This window comes from Microplitis demolitor, chromosome 4, assembly GCF_026212275.2.
Source record: "Microplitis demolitor isolate Queensland-Clemson2020A chromosome 4, iyMicDemo2.1a, whole genome shotgun sequence".
NCBI lineage: Eukaryota > Metazoa > Arthropoda > Insecta > Hymenoptera > Braconidae > Microplitis > Microplitis demolitor.
Genome location: NC_068548.1, coordinates 6,927,565 through 6,950,015, shown reverse-complemented (window position 1 = coordinate 6,950,015; position 22,451 = coordinate 6,927,565). Strand labels below are relative to the sequence as shown.

The 22,451-nt window shown below is 27.8% G+C and overlaps 2 protein-coding genes across 4 annotated transcripts; one reads left to right on the top strand and one right to left on the bottom strand.

The window, feature by feature from the left end:
• Positions 1 to 1,219: 1,219 nt before the first annotated feature.
• On the bottom strand, positions 1,220 to 2,172 carry LOC103570430 (uncharacterized). Its single transcript, XM_008548168.2, has 2 exons — positions 1,952 to 2,172; positions 1,220 to 1,828 (listed from the first exon to the last, which is right to left on the bottom strand). Exons 1-2 carry the CDS (start codon positions 2,073 to 2,075, stop codon positions 1,446 to 1,448), a joined length of 507 nt encoding a protein of 168 aa, XP_008546390.1. The 5' UTR covers positions 2,076 to 2,172; the 3' UTR covers positions 1,220 to 1,445.
• Positions 2,173 to 3,587: 1,415 nt separating this feature from the next.
• Positions 3,588 to 21,884, top strand: LOC103570431 (RUN and FYVE domain-containing protein 2). 3 transcript variants are annotated; one of them, XM_053738369.1, is made up of 12 exons: positions 3,588 to 3,903; positions 5,670 to 5,848; positions 5,915 to 6,024; positions 6,107 to 6,314; positions 7,785 to 7,948; positions 8,021 to 8,183; positions 8,256 to 8,372; positions 8,452 to 8,592; positions 9,347 to 9,444; positions 12,515 to 12,731; positions 15,893 to 16,147; positions 21,601 to 21,884. In XM_053738369.1, exons 1-12 carry the CDS (start codon positions 3,723 to 3,725, stop codon positions 21,742 to 21,744), a joined length of 1,977 nt encoding a protein of 658 aa, XP_053594344.1. In that variant the 5' UTR covers positions 3,588 to 3,722; the 3' UTR covers positions 21,745 to 21,884. The 3 variants fall into 3 exon arrangements, with proteins under 3 accessions (XP_053594344.1, XP_053594342.1, XP_053594343.1); XM_053738367.1 differs by lacking the exon at positions 3,588 to 3,903 and adding an exon at positions 4,495 to 5,184; XM_053738368.1 differs by lacking the exon at positions 3,588 to 3,903 and adding an exon at positions 4,497 to 5,040.
• The last annotated feature ends 567 nt before the right edge of the window (positions 21,885 to 22,451 follow it).

Below are 22,451 nucleotides of genomic sequence, written 5' to 3'. Positions count from 1 at the left end.
TTAATTTTAAAGATATTTTTAGTTTCTTACACTTTTTATCTTTTAAAAAAATTACGTAAACCCACTAGTTGAAAACCTACACCCAAATCCAACAAAAATAATTTTCTAAAAAAACTAATTATGTACTTAATGAGCTCTTACTCCTATACAATTAATTCTCTAAATTTTTTTTTTATGAAGAAGCAATCTTACTAAGAAGCATAAATTATAGAAGATTAAATTTTCTACAAATATGGCCTTTATTAATTTTTATGTAAATTCTATAGTTTACGCTAAATTTTCATTCAAACTCCTGCAGCACTCCCGTGTAAAAAAAAATTTATTTATTATGAAACTCAGATCATAACACAAATATGACTTTCAACATGAATTTGTATCAACAACATTAATCACGACAAAATTATGACTCAGTCAGATTTTTATCCAAGTGATCTGGTTCGTTCACTAAACTAATTTTACTATCAAAACTGATTTACGTAAACCAAGTACTTGATGGAAGAAATTTATTGGTAATTTCTGAATCGATAAATTAATAAATTGATTTTATAATTAATACGGACTGATTAGACGAAAAGTTGAAGTAAATTCATATTTAAAGTCATATTTCTGTCACGATTTAAGTTTCGTGATGAAATTCAGATCTAAATTCATTATGAACAAAAATTTTTTTTACATGGCCTGTTAAAAAATCAGTATTAAAAATGGACTCAATTTAACACCGCACGGTGTTAAAGTAAAATAATGACGGTGTTAAATCGGTGTGAAAAAAATTCTACATATAGAGATAAAAAAAAATGTATTATATATAATAAGTGAATGATTATTATCTGGAGGAAATTGCAATTTTGCTATGCACTTATTTAAATAATTATCTGTTTTACGTAATTTATTTAAAAATTACATAATTTTACGCCCATTATTCCAACCAACAATAATTTAATTAATTGATAAAAATACTTTTTAATTGTAGTGATCGAGTAAGTAAAAATATTCACAAAGTTAAATATTTTCAACACCGAAGAATTTTTTCAACACCGCTTTTAGTGTTAAAATTTAACACCTATACCGCCTAGACTTACTCCGATTTTTTTTACAGTGTAAATGTATTATTTTAAACGAAAATTGCAATTTCAAAAATTTCCGAATTTTTAAATTTAAATTCTGGAAAAAGGTTGGGTTAAAAAAAAAGCTCAAGAGCCAAAAATTATCGGAAATCAAATTATCTTTTCAGTAACTACCTATTACATATATTTTTCTTTTATATTTCTCTAAATATTTTCCAGAGCCCAATTTTCTATTTCTATAATTGATACTATTATTAAATAACTATGATTAATTATCGATAAACTCAAAAAGATATTTATTTACATACATAAAACTAGTTATATAAATATAAATATAGATATTCAATCAACTAAATATCTGTAATGTTTCATACAATACATTTATTTTCCGGTTTTTTTATCATCAACTTTTTTTGTTTCTTCTAACTTGACTTTAGTTTGTGAAGCCTCTTTCTTTTCACCCTCATCTTTAGCTTTAGGCTCAGAACTAGTTTTAACTTCAGGACTAGCCTTAACTTCAGGACTAGAACTAGTACCATCATCAGTATTAGTTGGAGTACCAATTCCAGTATATTTTTTAGTATAATTAGCAACTTCCTCAAAATGAGAAGAAACAGTTGCAGACAAAGTTCCAAAAAGCGCTGCTGCAATAGTAAAACCCTGAGCAGAAACACGAGCTCGCATCATCATCTGCTGCTTGACACTGTTACCTACTCGGAAATATCCTAGACCAGTAAACAAAGCTACTGTTGTTGCTACCATTCCTATATAATTAATATTGATATCAATAATAATTATCAGTATCACCAGCTTGCTAATTTTATCTTAGAAATTATTAATTAATTAATTAATTAATTAATATTCAATATGTTGAGGTTAAATGTTACCTATAGGTACCAGAGGATTTCCAAGCATTTTACGCTTAAATCTAGTCTTAAAATCTTCATGATGTTCCTCTCCCATATCGATACGCAATTGGACCCAGTCTAAGTCTGGTGGAGTTGTGGCCATTTTATATTTTTATTTATTATTTTGTGGATAAACCGAAACAGTAATTAGTGATTTTTTGATTTAGAGAAAACTAAAACTAAAAATAAACAAAACTTGCGGCGTAGTTTAATTTTGAACCAGAGGGCGCTGAATTTCAATTGGCGCGTAACTCAAATTGTTTTTTATTTTTTGTAAAAAAAAAACAAAAAAATTTCAATTGCATGTGATAAGAAATAATTTTTTAAACTTTTATAAAGTAATTGTTTAGATTTTTAAAATTATTGAAATTTTAAATTTTAGGGTGCATTCCGAAATGCGCTGCGAACAGCTATAGCGTAGCGCATTTTGGAATACACCCTTATTAATTTTTTTTATTACTTGCGAGGTAAATTTAAAAATATTTAAAAAATAATTTATTAGAAATTAGAAAAAACTAAAAATCATACGTCAAAATAAAGTGGCGGCAGAATATGATAGAAAAATATTTAAAAAATTAAAAAAAAAAACACGTAAATGTTTGAACAAACCTTGGTGGGGAAATAATATGCAGAAGGGTATCCTAATACACTTGGAGATTTAATTTAAATTGCTCCAAGTGTATTCCAGCTAAAGAAACGTCACTTAACTGCTATTTCCCACCAGACGATGCCAGATGATTTTGCTCAGGAACTTGGAAGTTATCAGCATCAGCAATTCGCAACACTTTACACTTGCACTGAACACTCAACACTTAACTACACCACAGCCACTTTGCACAATTTAAATTTTACAAACACTGCATATTTTAATTAAACAATGACTATGAACAATAAATTTTATAAATAATTCCGCGAATTAACTGCAATACTGTGTTTCAATTTAAACGTAAAGAAGAATCTGGACTACTACTGCCGTTGTCGATGATACTGACTGACGCTATTGGACCGTCAGCTGATACAAAGCAATCGACTTTGCGATTCATTCTTCCTCCCCCACTTCAGCAAAAATTTGAACGTCGAATACAGCAACGCGCAGTAGCGCCAACTTGGCGCGAAATTTCAAAATTGAAATGTAATAATTTTATTAAAATTTATTTGTATCAATAATTATATTAATTAGACTAAAAAGTGTACTTGAAATTTTTGTTGTCATTAATAATTTAATAATTATTCTTATTACTTGTGTGGTAAATTTAAATATTCGAAAAATAACTTATTAGAAATAGGAGAAAAATTAAAAATCGTAAATCAAAATAATGTGGCAGCATAATATGATAGAAATATTTAAAATATTAAAAAAAAAAAAACACGCAAGTGCTTCGCGTAAAAGTCGTGCTGCTACTACACCGGACTTGCACGTTCTGTTGCCGAGCTACTGCATATTTCATAATGCATTCCTTGTAAAAATTTTTGAATTTTTTTGTAAAAATTAAAATTAACAAAAAAATATGAAAAAATAAATTTTATTTATTTAAAATTTAAATAATTGATAATAAAGATAAATTATCACTAGATATTTTGTCACTAGTTACAAGTCACTATAATATAACTAGTGTTTACACAGACTCGCTGTGAAGTGATTTTTGTAAATAATTATTATTGTGAAAATGACGGTATTTTAAATAGTTAAAAAAAAAGTTAGTGCTTGTGATATTATTTAAAAATTATATTATTGATATTTAAATATAAAATGGAAACTCAGAGTGCTCTGATGTCTCCTTCAGACAAATCTTTGTCCGGGAGTATGGTGTCAGATGATAATGACGCGAGTGTATCAAGATCACCTTCGACTTATTCAATCCGCGAGGACAAGTGGCCCGACCTCGTGGTTTCCCGGCCTAGAAAACTCGATGCCTGGTGGTCACCTCGACGTGAGTTATTTATTTTTTTATATGTATTTATTTCTAGTTTATTTATTATTTTACTGTCTACTATTATCTGGATGACAATAAATTACGTTGGTAGCAAGCGCCATTTTTAATATTCCGCGGGAAAATTTCAAATTTTATAAATTTATTTAATCATTTTCTATTATAAATAATCATTTAAATTAACAATTATAACAATTAATCGGCTAATTAAACAATTTTTATTAATTTCTTTAGTTACTCCCGGTTAAATCACAGAATTTAAACATACTTCCGCTTTAAATTAAAAAATTGTAAAAATCCTTTTTCACAATTAAAATTTTATTGAAATTTAATATTAATTTCAAAAAAATAATTATCTCTAATTAATATTTTTTTAATTTCCCACTAATTTTTCCCGCCTTTTATTTGAATTCATACTTATTTTAAATTCCGTCCTCAATTTTGTTTCAATAAAAAAAAAATTTTTAGTCATAATTTTAATTAAAAAACTGCGGCTATATAATTCGAGTTACAATAACAATTTACTGGTACTTTTGTTTTTCTAGGAAATTAAATTCCCTAGAAAAAAATATTCTAATACTTTTTGCCAAAATTCGATAGTTTAACTGTAATTTTTAAAACTAGACTAGAGATTCTGTCTAAAAAAAATTATTTTAGGCCGAAAAAATTTTCTACCCTAAAGAAAAAAATATAAAAGTTACTAGGGAGCGCTAGTTGTTTATAATAATGATAATAATTTGGGTATTCCCCTTTTATTGATTAACGCAGAGGACACTAGTCAGCTTTGTAAAATCAATATTAGAAACTTGTAACAAAATTCTGCGCTGATATTTCTGAGTAACGTTTTGATAAATTTAAATACAAAAGCAATAAAAAAAAGTGTCGCCTTTAATTTTGAGTAGTTTAAATTAATGAGGCAAGAGACAAACACTAAAATCCGTCCACCGGGTGATATACAACACGGTGGAGGCGCGATGATTGACCAAGATATGGCTGGTGCACAGGACACTATTTATTTGTGCAATTTTCGTGTTTCTGTTGATGGAGAGTGGCTGTGTCTTAAGGAATTGCAGGACGTTGAATTTTCAATGCAAGAATCAATGCAGAGATCGCCCTCGCCACCTCTAGCTATCAGTGGTATTGATAACACTCATCATCACCGTCATAATGACTCGTGTTTGAGATTAAATCAGCAGCGACAATTCCGCTCACAATCAGATTTTATTAAACATGAGCTTTGCGAGATTCTAAGCCCACCGCAAATTCACCACTTCAGCTTGTGTTTGTATTTGTTGCTATTTGTTTATTTGTCTTGATGCTAAGCCAAGAAAATCATCACAATCATTCTAATTGTTATCATTTTTTTTCTCTGAGGCTGCTAGAAAATTTTGTGATTCTACTTTTAATTTTAAATTCTTATCAAATTATTGAGTTTACAAAAAATATATAGAGCGATTTTTTGTAGGAAATTAAATTTCCTAAAAAAAAAAGTATTCATAAATTTTTTTCATAAACTCAATAATTTAAAAGTCATTTTAATTTGAAGTCTTAATTGTTTCAGTAAAAAAAATTTATTTGTTGCGACCATAACTTTAAATTTAAAATTACGACTAAACAATGCGAGTTACGGTAAAAATGTACAGATACTAATTTAAAGGAAATTAAATTTTCTAGAAAAAAGTATTCTTTGATTTTTTACCGGAAATTGATAGTTTTGCCGTAATTTTTAAAGTTTGACTAGAGACATAAAAATTTTAAAATTCCAGCACGGGATCCAGTAATTATTGAGCGAAGTAACTTAGTAAATATATCAAAGTTAATTGTTAAAGAGCTAATAGAAACTTCATTGAAGTACGGAAGAATGCTTGATTCAGATCATATGCCCTTGCAGCATTTTTTCATCGTACTTGAACATGTTTTGAGACATGGGCTCAGACCCAAAAAGGTAAAAATAATTTTACCCCACTATCATTATCATTATCATTATTCGTTTGTTTTATTATTATTACAGGGTCTTCTTGGCCCAAAAAAGGAGCTTTGGGATATATTGCAATTAGTTGAAAAATATTGTCCAGAAGCTCAGGACATAACTTCAAGTATTCGCGACTTGCCTACTGTGAGGTAACCGCGATATTAACATTTTTTTGTTTTTTTTTTTAATGATCATTTATTAATAATAAATATAATTATTTTATGAATATAGAACGGCGATGGGTAGAGCACGTGCTTGGTTACGTATGGCATTAATGCAAAAAAAATTGGCGGATTATTTAAAAATTTTAATTGATCATCGCGATGATTTGTTATCGGAATATTTTGAACCAGATGCTTTGATGATGAGTGAAGAAGCTATTGTTGTTATGGGTTTACTTGTTGGTCTTAATGTTATTGATTGTAATTTTTGTGTCAAGGTAAATTATTGAATTAGTAAATTTTTTTATGTAGTTGACTGTTTTCGTTTGTAATGGCGAAACTATTGAATTTACAACAAAAAAATCTTAATACTTATTTGTAGGAAATTTAATTCTCTACAAAAATGGTAACAATATTTTTTTTTCATAAGTCTGATAGATTTAAAGTTATTTTTAGTTCAAGTATTCGATTTATAAAATTTGTAAAATAATTTTCCATAGAATTTTTTTTTAAATTTGAATTATATTCTCTATAAAAAAGTTTGTCATGAATTTTTCGTTAAATTTGATAGTTTGTAAGTTATATTAAATTAATAAGAAATAAGATAGTTAAGTTTATGTTTAACTGCACGGATAGAAAAAAATGATAATTTTTCTAATTTTGCTGAGGGGACATTCCTTTGTTGACATAGCAAGTTTTGCTCTATCAACGCAGGAAATTTTACTAGAAAAAAATTAGAATATAACGATATTTTATAGAAATTTTACCCACATATAGAGATGTCTTCTATATTACCATTAGAAAAATTTCCATGGAGATATAGAAACATTCCTCTGTTAATATTCATGAAATTCCTATATAGACATGGTTATTTTACTATGTCAACATAGAAATTTTTCCTAGGTTGGCAAAGAAAAATTCCTCTGTTAACACAGAAATATTCCTACGTTGACGTAGTAAAAATAACTATGTGGGCATAGGAAAAATTTTCTGTCAACATAAAAAAAATTTCTGTGCTGCATAGGAAAAGTTCACAAGAAACTAAAAACAACAAAATACAAAATATTTTGGTCATTATTATTATTTAGGCCTTAAAGTGATAAAATAGAGACGTGTGAAGCTTTCACGGTTTACGAAAGTAGATTTCCAAAGATTTCGAAAAAATTTTGTGTAATTTAATTAAAATTTTTTTGTAGCACCTACCAATGAGCAAATGTTTTTATAAATTCAATTAATATAAACGTGTACGTAAAAGTCGATTACATCGTGTTTCCGACAGTATATAATCATCAATTCGATTAATTAATTACGTAAAAAAACCATCAGCATACAAATATTTTATTTTTACATACATGGGAATTTTTAATTTGTTAGCATGGAATAATTTCTATGTTAACATAGAAAATTTTCCCATGTTGACATTGAGGGATTTCCTACGTCATTAAAGGAATTTTAGCAATGTTAACACAGGAACTTTTACAATGTCTTCTTAAGAATCGTTCCTATATCTCACAGTTATTTTTTCAATGTTGGTAAGAAAAATTTACATTGTCGACATAGAAATAATTCGTATGCAACAAAGCAAAATTTTCTATGTGACATAGTTACAATTCATATGTTGACATAGTAAAACTTATAACGCCAACAAAGGAATTTCCACTAAGCAAAATTGAAAAAATTCCCATTTTTTTCCCTCCGTGAACAGAATTAATTATTTAAAAATAACTAAATTATTAATTAATAATTAGGAAGAAGATCTAGATTGTCAGCAAGGTGTTATTGATTTTTCACTGTATTTACGTAATAGTAATCATATACCCGGTGATTCGCCAGATGATGAATTAGAAAATGATAATATGACAACTGTATTAGATCAAAAAAATTATATTGAAGAATTAAATCGGCATTTAAAGTAATTTAATTATTTAATTAATAAATAAATGAATTTAATATAAATTAGTTAAAATAAATAAACTATTTTTAGTGCTACTGTTAAAAATTTACAAGCAAAAGTTGAGACACTGACAACAACAAACGCTTTAATGAAAGAAGATTTGTCAATAGCGCGAAATAATATTTTATCAATACAAGAAGAAAATCGTCAGTTAAAAAAAGAACTTGGAATTGAAATAAAAGATCATGCTGAGGTAAAAAAAAATCATAATAAATAATTATTAATTATTTTTATGATGGGACGATTTCAATATTTTAAATTTTAGACCGGAAAAGCGCCAGTTAAAATAACAGAGACGACTTCAGAATTAGAGGAATTGAGAAGCAGAATTGAAAGTGAAAAGAAAATTAGATCAGATATTGAAAAAGAACTGGAATTACAGGTTTACTTTTTTTTTTTTTTAATTGAAGAGAAATTTCGACATCGATAAGAAATAATTTATTATCTTTTTTTGAAAATAGATAAGTATGAAATCCGAAATGGAAGTTGCAATGAAACTTTTGGAAAAAGATATTCATGAGAAACAAGATACGATTATTTCTTTACGACGACAATTAGAAGATATTAAATTAATAAACTTGGAAATGTATAAAAAATTACAGGTTGGATTTCATTAACTATTACAATTTTTTTTCTAATTTAAGTTGTGACTTAAATATTAGAAATATGAAAAAACTGATGATGAATGATTTTATAGAAAATTTAATTCTCTATAAAAAAGGTCCTGATGTTTTTTTTTTTAAATTTAATAGTTTAGGATTAATAACTAAAATAAAAAAATAGGTTGGCGGGAATGTGATTTTTTGAGTTTATAGCTGGAGTAAATTAATGAATGCTGATTAATTTGGTGTTTAAATAATTAACATTATAGGAATGCGAAGTGGAATTGACGCAAAAAGGAGAGATGGTGAGTCGTCTTCATGCTAAAACAAATCAGATTGGTAAAATTCTAAACAATCTTGAAAAATACAACCATTTGATGAAAGACGCGGAGGGAAAAACTCCGACAACGCCAAGTTCAACTAAAAGTTTTGTTAAAATAAGTCCACTTTCCCCAAAATCGCCACCTATTGCTGACCTGGCGAGTTCTAGAGATTTCAGGGGCGAACAAACTTCTGATAAAGTTGACCATAAAGACGCTGAGTTTCGCTAAAGTTAGAAATTACGATTTAATTGTCTTGAATAAATTTTGTGTTCCTCAGTAATTTACTTTGTTCCCATAAATGCTTAAGCTCAAGTTCGATTTACTATATTTAAGTTTGTTGTATAAAATTGTCATTGATGAAATATCAAATTTTATTTTAATTTAAAATAAAAATGTCAAATTTTTTTTTTTTAAAAAATAATTTATTTCAGGACTGCGAGAGTTCACTTAAGCACAAAAATGAAGTTATTGTCAAATTGGAAGCTCGGATATTGTCTATGTCTGATACCATTCAAAAAATGGATCAAAAGTACGTTTTTTTTTTTTTTTCGTTTTCGAAAAAAAAAAATTTTTAACCAGAAACATTGTTTTTTTGTTATACTCGCTCCAAAGGTTCAACTTTTGAGCGCCGGGTGGCGTCCGTAAAGGGGCTCTTTTTTAGAGACTACTATACCGTCTTTTTTTCACGGCCTAGGCCATGAAGTTTTACCCCCTCTTTTTTTTTACGAACTTTTCGTGTACACCCAGACGAAATTGAGAGAGATTGTAAAAAAAAAGAGTCGCATTCTAGTGTACCGACCAATTAATTTTAGTAAAGTTTAAACTTAGTTACTATTGAGTAACGCTAATTATTTCTCTGCTGGCAGTTTATTACGAAGCGGACCTAATGTTAATAAAATAATAACCACACCCTTTTATTAACCATAAATACACGATACAAGTAAATTATCAGTGTATATTTTTAAAGCAAGTAATACAAATTAGTCAACTGTTTGTTTAAGAAATATCTATATTCACCTACAAGTGATTGATTAAAAAAAAAAAAAAAAAAATGTCATCATTTACCTCCTATCCCTCAAAAGTTAAACTTATGGAGCGATAATAACAAAAAATATTGTACGTCATTCGTCTGTTTAGTGGTGATTTTGACAACGACTTTTTTTTCGATATTCGCTTTAATGTTAGTGACGCGAATGTTCGAAAACGAACGTAAATTTCCGTCCTCGGCTACAGCTCGGACGTTAAAATTACGCCCTTTTCGAACCTTTCCGCCACGAATTTTAAGCTCATATCGAAATATCGTCGCTTTCGGAAAACCGCCACTTCACGGCCTTATGACGTAAATATCTATTTATTATTATTTATTTTTGTTTTTCAAAATTTTCCTCTATTTTTTTTTCTTTTAATTCATTTGATTCAAAATTAAAAAAAAAAAATAACGAAAATTTTTTATTTTACAAAATTTTTCATTTTCAAAATTTAGAAAAAAATTTTTTATTTTTTGTTTGTGGAAAAATGAATTTTTGATAGTTTCTTTTTTAAATCTTATATTTATCTAATTTTACTCATGATCCAAAAGGAAAATTTAAAAAAAATTTTTTTTGTACTACAGAATTCTCAAATTTAAAAAATTAAAAAATCTTAGAATAAAATTTTTCCCAATCTCCTTATTTATAATCATAAAAATAATTATTTACAAAAATTGTTATTAAGCACGATGTGAAATAATGAGACTGTTGTTATCAATTTAATAGCGATTACTATGACGCAATTTTGAAAATTATCACTAATCTTCGGCTTAATTACTGTTACAGTTATAAAAAATACTCAATAAAAATTAATTAATTAATTATTTAATTCACTACCACACTATCATTGTAAAAAATATAATAACTAATTATTACTAATAAATAAACAAATAAATAAAATTGTGTATTGATTAATTCCCAATTAATGATTATTCTATTTAATTTAAAAAAAAAAATTTTGAATATATTTTTGATTTCTAGTAGATTTCGCTAAGTAGCTCAGGTATTGATTTAGTCAGCCGGTAGTAAACTTTCTTATCATACTGATCAAATAGACATTAATCTTTTTATTTTAAAGTCATTAAAATTGATTAATTAACTTTTTAAATCGTATTATAAATTTATAGTTAGATAAGCCATTTATAAATTTATTTAAAGTGGTTAATGTCGAAAAAGTCAAATCTTTCCGCGAGAATGCTTTTTAAGATTAAAAAATCCATTATTTTGATAAATTATTTTTTTTTTTTAATAAATGTGTTTTAGAACGAATTTTTACCGCCTAGTTTATTAGTCTAATCAGAAAAAATATCATTGTTAGCTATTAATTACGATTGTTCGGGGAAAGAAACACCATAATTATTATTTTTTTGATTGCATTATTAGATTCTACGAAAAAAATTACATAGAAATGATGTATCATGTATCGAAACAAAGCTTATTTTCCTTAAAAAAATTACCATTGTTCGAACAAAAAAACAAGAAAACTTCTTTTAAGTAGTACATAATTTCGGTCGCGTTTTTTTCATTTAGTCAATTAGTGAACTTTGAGAAAATTTATGATTGTTAGTTTAGAATTTTGGGATTCATTTTGATTGTTCGGACAAAGAAACAATAGAATCACTTTTAAAAAATTTTTTTCGACGGTATTATTAGACTCTACGGAAAAAACTGCATAGAAATGATATATTACGTTCTGAAACAAAGCTCATATTTCCTAAAATAATCACTATTGTTCGAACAAATAAACAAGGAAATTTTTTGTCAAGCAAAGCATGATTTCGGTCTGATTTTGTCCGTATAGTCGATTAGTCAGCTTAAAAAAAATTTATGATTGTTAGTTTAGAATTTTGATATTAATTTTGATTGTTCGAACAAAGAAACATGAGAGAAAATTTTTTCGGCTGCATAATTAGAGTCTACGAAAAAAACTGCATAGAAACTATGTATCATGTTTTGGAACAAAGCTCATTTTCCTTAAAAAAATTACCATTGTTCGAACAAAAAAACAAAAAAATTTTTTTTTTATGCGCTACATAAATTCGATCAGATTTTTCCCGTAGAGTCCGACAGTGGCATTGAAAATACTTTCAACTAAGAATTTCGTGAGTTATTTGCATAAATAATAAAAATTTATTAGTAATTAGAAATTTAAATTTCCATCGGAAGCTTTTTATTCAAATAATTACCAACATTCTCACGAGTATCACACGTAGAAATAATAACTTTATTTTCCTGAATAAAAATTTCCACTAAAGTAAAATGACCTAGTTAATTTTACCATTGATCGTTTGGTTTTAACATTTAAATAAGTACTCTATAATTAAATATGAAAATCGATAATTTTATTAAAAAATTTGTGGGGCTTAAAAAAATATTGAAACAATATATATTCAAACTGCGTCATTTTATTCAATTGTGAAATTTTAAATAATCTCAATTATGCATGAGTAAATAAAATTAGACTGACGAATTATTTTGGTTTTTTTTTTTTTTTTTTTTTTTTTTTTTTTTGTTATAAATAAATAAATTAAGTAATAAGAGAATTAATATTTTTTTATGCATTCTTTAAAGGTGTAAAGATATAGACAATGTACGTACAAATAGTGAAGAGCGAGTACGATCGTTGGATGCTCAAGTCGCCGAACGTGAGGCACGAGCCAATGGAGTTGAGAGAGAATTAAAAGTGGAACGCGAGTGGCGCACTTCACTTCAAGAAGCCTCTGTTTCAAACACTGAAAAGATTTCACAACTTTTACAGGAAATTGACCAATTGAAGAATGTTCACGAGGTAACTCATAAATCTCTTGTTCATTTTTTTAACGAAAATTTTTTTTTTATTCCTGATGAGGCATGACCACATTTTTAAATTTTCGTGGACCGATTGATTCGAAATCGACTATTTCAGTTGAGGGAGAGCGAAAACAAATAAATTAAATGGAATTCATTCGAATTTCGTATTTGTATATAAGAGGGGCTTCACACGTTTTTCGAAATTTTCTATACTTACACAGTACACTGTAAAAAATCGGGAGTAAATTCGGATATTATTTCAATTTGAATTCACTCTGGTCTGGAGTTTTAATACTTAAATAAATTTATATCTGATAGAAACAGCTATTAATTAGAAACATAACTATTTCAATAAATAATAGATTAAGATATTAATAATTCATCCTAAAATGTTATAGTAAATCACTAAATTATAATTTCATATATATAATACATAAGGAAAATATAAAATTATTGAATAGTTATAGTGACACAGTTTTTATGGGAATATTTTATATTTTGGTACAATATGAAATGTTATCTCGTGGTATGGTTTATGTAAGTCATACGACAATTAGTGACTCAGTGGAATTATATTTTCTCAAGTTTTATTATCAGCTGCTTATAATTTTTAAAAATCATTTCGCGTTAGTATATATATATATATATATATACTATAGAAAGGGAGCTCGTAATTATTTCCGTACTCAATATAAATATCAAAATATTAAAGACCTAAGCTCACTATGTATTAGAATTTTTTTTTTAAATTAATATTTTCCGAAACTCCCCTTCAGAATGAAATTCACATCGAGGAAATCAAATAAATAAAAATTCATTTTCTCCTCGTTCACTCCGCAAATTTTTTACAGTGTAGTTACCGATAATTAATTTGTTTCCACGTGTTTAGTTACACGGTTGATTAAATTTGTTTACTATAGCTTTGTCTTGAACACATGATACCTATTCAAGCCGTGAACTTAAAATGTCAAAAAATTTATAAAAGTAACATGAGGTCTCACAAATTTTCCAAAATAAATTTTCTCATATATAATAATAAATTTTCATATAATTCCGTATGATGGTGTAGTTTATAAGGCTAATCTAAAAGTTACAATAAATCGAAACTCTTGAGTACGTGAAAATTGTTATTCTTTTATTATTTCATTAATTTTACGGTGTACAAAAGCTTGCCAAGTACAGAGATGCAAGTACACAGAGAAATTATTCTTGTTCGAAACGATATGGTGTCATAGTAATGTCGGACCATGTTGGCTACCTAACGGTAATTGAAATAAACACATGCAAAAATTACTATGACCATATTAAAATTTTCAATGGACACCATAGCATTTCAAACAAGAATAATTTATCCGTGTCCAATCTATAAATTGGAAGGAATCTGCCTTTTTTCGCTCGTATAGAGTGGGGTGAAGCCTACTACAGGGTTTCAGCTCTATTCTTACTAGTATAAAGTGTAGCCTAAGGCAAGAGTATGTTAGCATAGTCTTGCTGACGAGTCCGTTAACGTACTCAGGATGGAACTACTACCTATTTTGGCACATATACGGAGAAAAAAATATAGTAAAATTTACCAAAAAATATGAGAATAATTACCAAATTTGAATAGTAATCTTAAAACGCTTATGATTTATATGAAAAATTCATAAACAGATAAGTAAATTTTATTATCCCGTTTAGTAAATTGTGCTATTCCGTTTAGTGAATTTTACTATTCCGTTTGGTAAGTTTTACTATCCCGTTTAGTAAATTTTACTATATTAGAATGGAAAAAAATAAAATTAAATTTTTATTAGCTTTTAACTTTTTATTATTATTACTATAATTTTGATTATTATTGCTATTTATGTCATCTGTATTGGTGTTGGTGTCGATTTTTGTTTTTTAAAAAACCACTTGGTTTCAACCGAGATTCGAACCCTGATCTGCCGCACGCGAATCCTTTCCTATGTCTGACGGCCCGATGTCTCCGTTGGACAAAAGTTTCAGAACTTGTAATACATATTTGTATATGCTATCCCCACCAAATTGTAATTTTATCTATACATAGTAGAATTTACTATACAGATAGTAAAAAAATTCAATTGTGTTAGCAAAAAATACATTGCGTATAGTAATTTTTAATATTTTGTATAGAAACAAATCCTATATTGTATTAGAAAATTTACTTTTTTAAATTGGTATTTATTAAAAATACTTATAGTAAAATTTACTATACTGATAGTAAAAAATATAATTGTTTTAGCAAAAAATACATTGCGTATAGTAGTTTTTAATATCTTATTATGTAATTATTACTAACTAATAAATTTTACTAAACGTTTAGTAATAATTACAATACAGAATGTATTTTTTCATATCTGTTAGTAAATTTTACTATAAGATTGTAATTTTTACTATATTTTTTTCTCCGTGTACAAATTACCTAAGTTTTTAGCGGTTGATTTAAGAGTCAAAACATAGAAAAATAAAAAAAATTATGTCAAGTAGTGTGCATTTGCACGGAAATTTAAAATTTGACAAATATATATAAAGTTATGAATATATATAAGTTATATATAAAGTTATAAATCATTGATGTTTAAAAAAGATCTAATTAAGTAAAAGTATTTTCAATCTACTGACACATACTTGCTGAAAACCCCGGATTCAAATCAATATGTACAAAACAGAATATTTGCTTGGTATAAATAGAAGTTTTGTGCGGAGCCCTACTTCTATATAAGTACCCGAATTTTTAATGTTTAAAAACATTCTGCAGCACCAAACTGGGCATGCGAGGTCTATGCATAGAACAAAAAAATTTTTTTTCTGTGACCTTTCATTATTTAATTTTTCTCTAATCATCTCTATTAACATTTCTGCGTGCGTTGTGATTATTTGGCCTTCACTTTTTCGAAAGTTCAGCTCTCGAGAAAATGCATAGAAAAACTATAGAAAAATCGGGACTTGCTGTCACAATTTTTTTTTTTCTTTAGACTCATCGATTGACTCGAAATAAATTTTGTGAGTCAAGCGAGAGCAAAAACAAATGGAATAAATAAAATTTCCTTGAATTTCTAATAAAAATTTGACCCGAAAATCTTTACAGCACCTTGAAGCACCAAATCGGGCATGTGTGGATTAGATCTGCAAGTCTCTTAAATTTTTTGTTTTCAGAAATATTTGAGTTTACAAGAAGAACACTATGCGCTCCGTGAAATATGCACCGAGCAAGAGCACACTTTAGAAGAACTAGGTGGTCAATTAAGTGTAGCAAAATTAGCAGCTTGTGAATTACGTGAAGCGGTAGACAATGCGCAATATCAAGCAGCTAATAATGAAGGTACTAATGGTACTCCAACATGGGCTAATGATCGACTTGTTACTAATTGCAAAGGTTGTAATCGAGAGTTCAACTTAACTCGTCGTAAGGTAATCAAACTTCTTAATTACATTTTTTTTTTTTTTTTTGGCAAATTTATTTTATTTTCTGACAATCGGTAGTAACAAAATAATTAAATGGAAATTTAAAATAGTTTTAATGAGTTTCAGTAAAACAAAAAATTAAAAAAAAATCTTTTTTTTTTTTTTTTTTCAATAGTAAGTCAATATATTGATAGAGTGAATATATGGTAATTCTGAGCATCTGACATGAACATGCATATTCACAGGCTAGTCGTCATCAATGTGTGATAATAAAGACGTTGAGCATCCGGAGCTTTAAAATAGAGTTTTAAACCCGATGGCGCCCCCAATCTCACGCGTTTCACTACCTCCGACAAGCTACTGGGAGTTATTGCATAATAACACGTTCGCGTCCTTATTTTTTTTATTCCCTCACTTAATTTTTCAAACTTTTTTCTTCTCTGCTTCAGTATTACCATACTCGATGTGTTAAATATGCCGCGGTGCTGTTAAATAGGGGTTTTTGGTGTACCGGCAGGAAGCTACAACCACCCGAATATAAATAAAAAGTCATTTTTTTACACCCGTTTGTTTTTTAGAAAAAAAAAAAATACGCCTCGTAGGATTTTATTTAAGCCTGGTTTATTCGCTTTATCTACTCCTTCCTCCTCTCCAAGACTAAATATTTAATTATTAAAATTTTTTTTATTGAAAATTTCAATGTTTTCAAATTCATTATTTAGACTAACAATTGTAACCTGATTACCAAGGATACAACAAAATCATTCATAAAAAAATTTATAGGAAATTAAATTCTCTACAAATAAATCCTGATAAATTTTTATTTAACTTTTGGTCAACGGCGAAAAAGTTCACCACCTGCCCTCATTACTTAACTTCGGTAAAAGGTCAGTAATCCGTCGGTCAATTACTGGCGTGTGCAAAAAAAAAAATTTTGTTTTGTCTAATTTTTTATGGGTTACTTTTCTACCAAACAATTTGCCCGATATTCCAAGTCAGGATCGCTTGCTATGAAATAAAGAATTAATTAAGATTTGAAAAAACTACAATTATTCTTCTCACCGATTTCACGCGGCTTATTTTACCTCATTTAACGCAAAAAAAAACTAATAAGATTTTCTAGCACTTTTAAAAATAAAACCCTTAATAAAATGTCACAGTGCAATTGTAATTTAAAAATTTGATGTACGGCTCTAGTATCCGCAGGAAGATGATAAGACATTTAACTTTTCTCACTCCCGTGTGTGGGTTACAGAAGTAATTTCACATAAATATATATCTATATCTATATATACATGTATATATATTTAAGTGGTTGAATGTGGTCTCAAGTCTGGCGGGGCTCCAAATTTTCTCAAGGGTTCACGACATTCAGATCGTAAGTCACTTGCAACGGGACGGTTCAATAATTAACTTTGTGAAATCGGTTATCGGTAAGAAGAGTTTATTCCAGGACTTGGGCACTGGGACGAGTACGAGTACGAAAACGAGAACAAGAACGAGGACGAGGACGAGGACGATATGGGTAATAACGGAAAGAGAAAGCTCGAGCTTATTTATAAGATTCAATTTGGATGTACTCGTTTTAGTGGATAGGAGTTAAAAATAATAAAACAAATAAAATAAAATGTATTTTCAGAATAATGCTTCGAGTTCCGGAACGTTAAGCTCTATACCGTCTTTATAATGGCCGAAGCTCTTCCGCAAAACTGTGAAAAGGGAAAAATCCGTAATCGCTACAATTTATCGTTTCTTTTCTTCGCTTGCTACTACTACTACTACTCCTACTGCTATTACTATTATTATTTTGATTGCAACCAGAAATTTCTAATTTTACATATCCTTTTTTTTAATAGCAGCTTAATCATTGTTATGAATTTTTTTTTATAATTTATTGTCCTCGCCTCCATAATTAATAATTTATACCCGGGAAAATTTGAAAATTAAAATGAATTTTAATTTCAAACTTAGAGAGTCTAATTGAAGACGAGCATAATCAATTTTGTGAAAAAAATTTTTATTTAAAAAATATCAAAATATATGAAATTAAAATTTAAAAAACAGGATTTTTCTTTGTTTCAATCTTTGAGAAAAAATTTTCTTAATTATCGTTTGTGGTAGAATTATTATTAATTAAAAATTTTTTTTTTGGCAGAAAGATCAAAATTTATAATACTTGGGATTTTTTTTTCATCTTTAAATTTGAAATCTGATCTCTATTTTTCTATAGTTAGTATTAAATAAATTTTTTAAATTTAAGTTCAGGCGATAAATTTTTCTGCTTTTTTTTTATCAATTTGAGTTTATAAATTACAAAAGTTGATTTAAAATTACGAAAAACGACCGCAATTTAATCCAGGGATCTTGAAGTAAACCCTTGTTTTGTGCTCTTAATCTACTCTAAAAACCACTGCCCATCTTACGGCACTAATTCAATTAATACTTAAATAGAGACTTTGAAATCTTACAAGAAATCAATCACTGGCTTTAACTGCTCAGTGCCGGATCCGAACCTATGCTCTGAACGACTAAAATTGTCAATATTTCTCAAAGCACTGGACTCTGAATAGTCAATTAGATGGACACCTTAACCCCTTAAAAAGTTCTTGCACAGAACCTCTGCAGCGAAACATTACACTCCGCTATTTTGTCAGATCTTAAAAAAAACTGACCAATGACATCGCAGTTCAAAGATAGCAAGTAACTTTCCCAGCAGGCAATAAAAGACTTCAAGCGGAGTTTGGCAAAACGGATCCCCATTATTTTAAATAATTTTTATATTTTATATGAAATATGGCAACATTTACTACTATTTCTGTTAGTCTTTTGCTAATATATATAACTGCATGTAATTCTATGCAGCCATCTATCGACAATATTCGCTGAAAAAATATTTATTAACTATCAATAAATATTATTTGGTGGAAATAAATATCTATTCATGTTAAAGAAGTTTCTCACAAGAGTTTTAATAAATCTAGTTTATTACTATCAAAAAAATTTTTTCTATCAGTGTAGAGTGCCCCGAAAAAATTTTCTTCCCACCAAACTGACACATAGCATCAATTTAGGGCAATTAAAAATGAGTAGCACTTTTGAGAGTTCTAGAACAATATTCTGTAATTGAAAAAAGTTCGTCGCCTGCGACACCTAGCGGCGAGCGATGAACTAAGGCGTCAACGCTCGTTCCTCGCCGTAACTCCCCACCACGCGCTCTAATCTGTTTAGTTTCTTTACTTTTGCTGTGTTTTATTTTGCATGACTTGCAGGACTTGCTGCTTCAAGGAATTCAAGGAATAGTATAGTCTATGTCGTTGTGATGAATGAGAATAAGTATAAGAAAAGAAGACAAAATGCGTACGCAAATGAGCAATAAGAGGGAGCACAAATGAAAAGTGTGAAAAAAAAACGGGCCTATTGGCAAGCGAGCATTCGATACACATTTTTTTTTTATCAGATACACTGTAAAAAATCACCGGGGTAAGTCCAAGCGGAGTAGGTGTTAAAATCAGCGGTGTTAAATTTCAACACCGAAAGCGGTGTAAAAATAACGCCGCCGCCGGTGTAGATATTCTTTACAGATGTTAAAATATTTTATTTTGTGAATATTTTTACTTACTCGATCACTATACTTGTTAATAAATGATATTTGTTATTAATTTTTTTAAAGAACTTACATTTTTTGTGTTTTATAATTTTTAGAGTTCATTCTCCAAGCGGACGCAGTTTACCCTGCTTTTACACTGGTTACCCCGTTTTAACACCGATTTTTTTAACACCGGTAAATTACTCCTCTTACACCGGTGTAATTTCATTTTTACACCGGGCGGAGTTAAAATGAGTCCATTTTTAGCACCGCTCTTTTTACAGTGTAGTCGTTATTTTAACCATAAAAAAAAAAAAAAAACACTTTTGCGCTCGAATAGAATAAAAATTATTTTTTTATTTTAACAAGACTTTTATTGGAACTATCAAATGTCAGACTTAAATAATTGAGCGAATTATAAATTTTCTTGGAAAAATTTTTAAATAATTTTTTAAAAAAATTATCAAATGGGAGAAGGGGGCAAAGTGGGTTCCTTAAAATTTTCTATAAATCAATAAATATAATTTATTAACAAAGTTAAAGATAATAAAATTACGTTTTAATGTTATATCTCAGAACTGTTATATTCCAAACTTGAAAACAATTTCGGCACCAGTACACTTATGTCATTTGACAAAGTGACAAGTACATTTTTTGATTGTATTATAGTAGATCCTTTATAACATCAAGACATTAATATTTATTATTAATGGTTCAATAACTAATTTATCTTTGAAATTAAACTCGAACTTTCCAAAAAAAATTAATTCTAATTAAAATTCTATACAATCTCTACTTAATAATTAAAACCATGTGAGTGATATATTTGTAAAGCAATATAATTAAGTATTTAATTCAATGAAATTTTTATACTCGAGCAGTTACGTCAATTATTTACTTAATTTATTTAACAAAAGAATATACATTAGATTAACTAAAAAAAATTGTAATTACAGTTAATATTTTTGTTTGCTTTAATGAAAAAGTTATAGATGAATTAACTACCAAAGTTCAGTTTAACAAATTAAAAATTTCTAATTGAATACACTGAAAAAAAAAAGTACTATTTTCCAAATAAGAATTTCTTGATTCAAGAAATCCGTTCAAAATATTTATTTTATTATTTTTAATTATCAATTTCTTGAGAAAAGAGCATCAAATTTATTTTTGTTATTATATGAATTTGATATTATATTATAAGTAAACAAAAGAATAGCTTTACTTGAATTAAATAAAAATTATTTCCTTCAATTCTACGAATTCTTGAGACAAAATTATATATTCTTGGAAATTATCAAGAATATATGTTCTTATATCAAGTAAATATTCTCAATAAAAGTATTCTTTTTTTCTCAGTGTACAAATTTAAAAATCAGTTTCATTAACTATTTATATAGTTGATTGAACTAAAAAATATTTAGAGATATTTATAATAACTATGTATTGGTGTGTAGTAACTCCGAAAAAATAGTTGAAGCGCTCTTTAACTGTCATTTATAGTTAAATTTACTGGATTTTTCTCTAAGTGTAGCAGACTATTAAAATGATTTTTTATATTATTAAACAAAACAAATTAAACAAAATTTATTATAGAGCCCACTTTGCCTGTAATTTCCGATTTTTAAATTTTAATCGACCCAGCATAATGAAGTGAAAATAAGTATCAAAGGTTTAAAAAGAAGTACACGCGCAAAAAAAATTAATGATATTATAATTATTTTCATTAAGGGGTCCACTTTTCCCCCCTCTCCCCTAAAATCTTTGGGTAAATTAAAAAATTCTGCGATTATTTTAAAAAATAAAAATGAATAATTGAAATTATTTATTAATTATCTGTATAGTTATTAATTATTTATAAATTTAATGATTGCAGCACCACTGCAGAAACTGTGGAAAAATATTCTGCAACTCCTGCAGCGACAACACTATAGCTCTGCCCAATTCAGCAAAGCCAGTTCGCGTCTGCGACGAGTGTCACGTTTTCCTTGTCGGCCGCTACTCTGTTCTCACTCCTTAATATTTATAGTTATATTTATCGATCACTAGATTCTATAAATTACTGCACTACGGTGATTATTAAAATATATAAATATTTTTTTTAACATGACAAGTCTTTATAAATATATATTTATCTAATAAAGATTCTATTTTAAACAACTCGTTTATCTTCATTTATTTTTCTGTTTTAAAAAATATTTATAGAGAGCTTTTTTTCAGTAAATTAAATTATCTATAAATAAGTATTCATACACTCAATAGTTAATTAATAATTTCAATTATAATCATAATTTTAAACTTTGAAATAAATAAATCTATTATTGTAGTAAAAATAATAAATTTATTTATTTAAAACAAAAGATAATAAATAATTTAAAAAAAAATTGTTTTTAATTTAAATTTAATTACTCAAAGTTTATTAATTAAAATAGTTAGTTGAAAAAAAAAGGGGTAAAGTTTTTCGAGTACAGCCGATCGAGCAAATTAAATGATAGTGTGAGGGGTTTAATAGGCATGCGGAGGGATGATGTAAGTTTAAGTTGAGTTAGGAGTGTGTTAAAGCGTGAAAATAGATAGATTGAGGTACCCAAATGTGGGAGTAAGCCAAAGTAAAGAGAATCAGCCAGAAAATGGGAGAGGGAAGAGAGTGAAGTAAATTTATCGGCATGTATCCATCCATCCATCCCTTCTATTCCTTCTCTTATGTAAACTCATTTGCTGTTGCTG

Excerpts from the sequence above, each read along its gene's own strand:
- LOC103570430 (XM_008548168.2), bottom strand. The coding sequence starts at position 2,075 with ATGGCCACAACTCCACCAGACTTAGACTGGGTCCAATTGCGTATCGAT. Across the intron at positions 1,829-1,951 it reads AAATCCTCTGGTACCTATAG|GAATGGTAGCAACAACAGTA; the intron begins GTAACATTTAAC and ends TTAATTATATAG.
- LOC103570431 (XM_053738367.1), top strand. The coding sequence starts at position 4,815 with ATGAGGCAAGAGACAAACACTAAAATCCGTCCACCGGGTGATATACAA. Across the intron at positions 8,184-8,255 it reads AAATAAAAGATCATGCTGAG|ACCGGAAAAGCGCCAGTTAA; the intron begins GTAAAAAAAAAT and ends TTTAAATTTTAG. Across the intron at positions 9,445-12,514 it reads ATTCAAAAAATGGATCAAAA|GTGTAAAGATATAGACAATG; the intron begins GTACGTTTTTTT and ends CATTCTTTAAAG.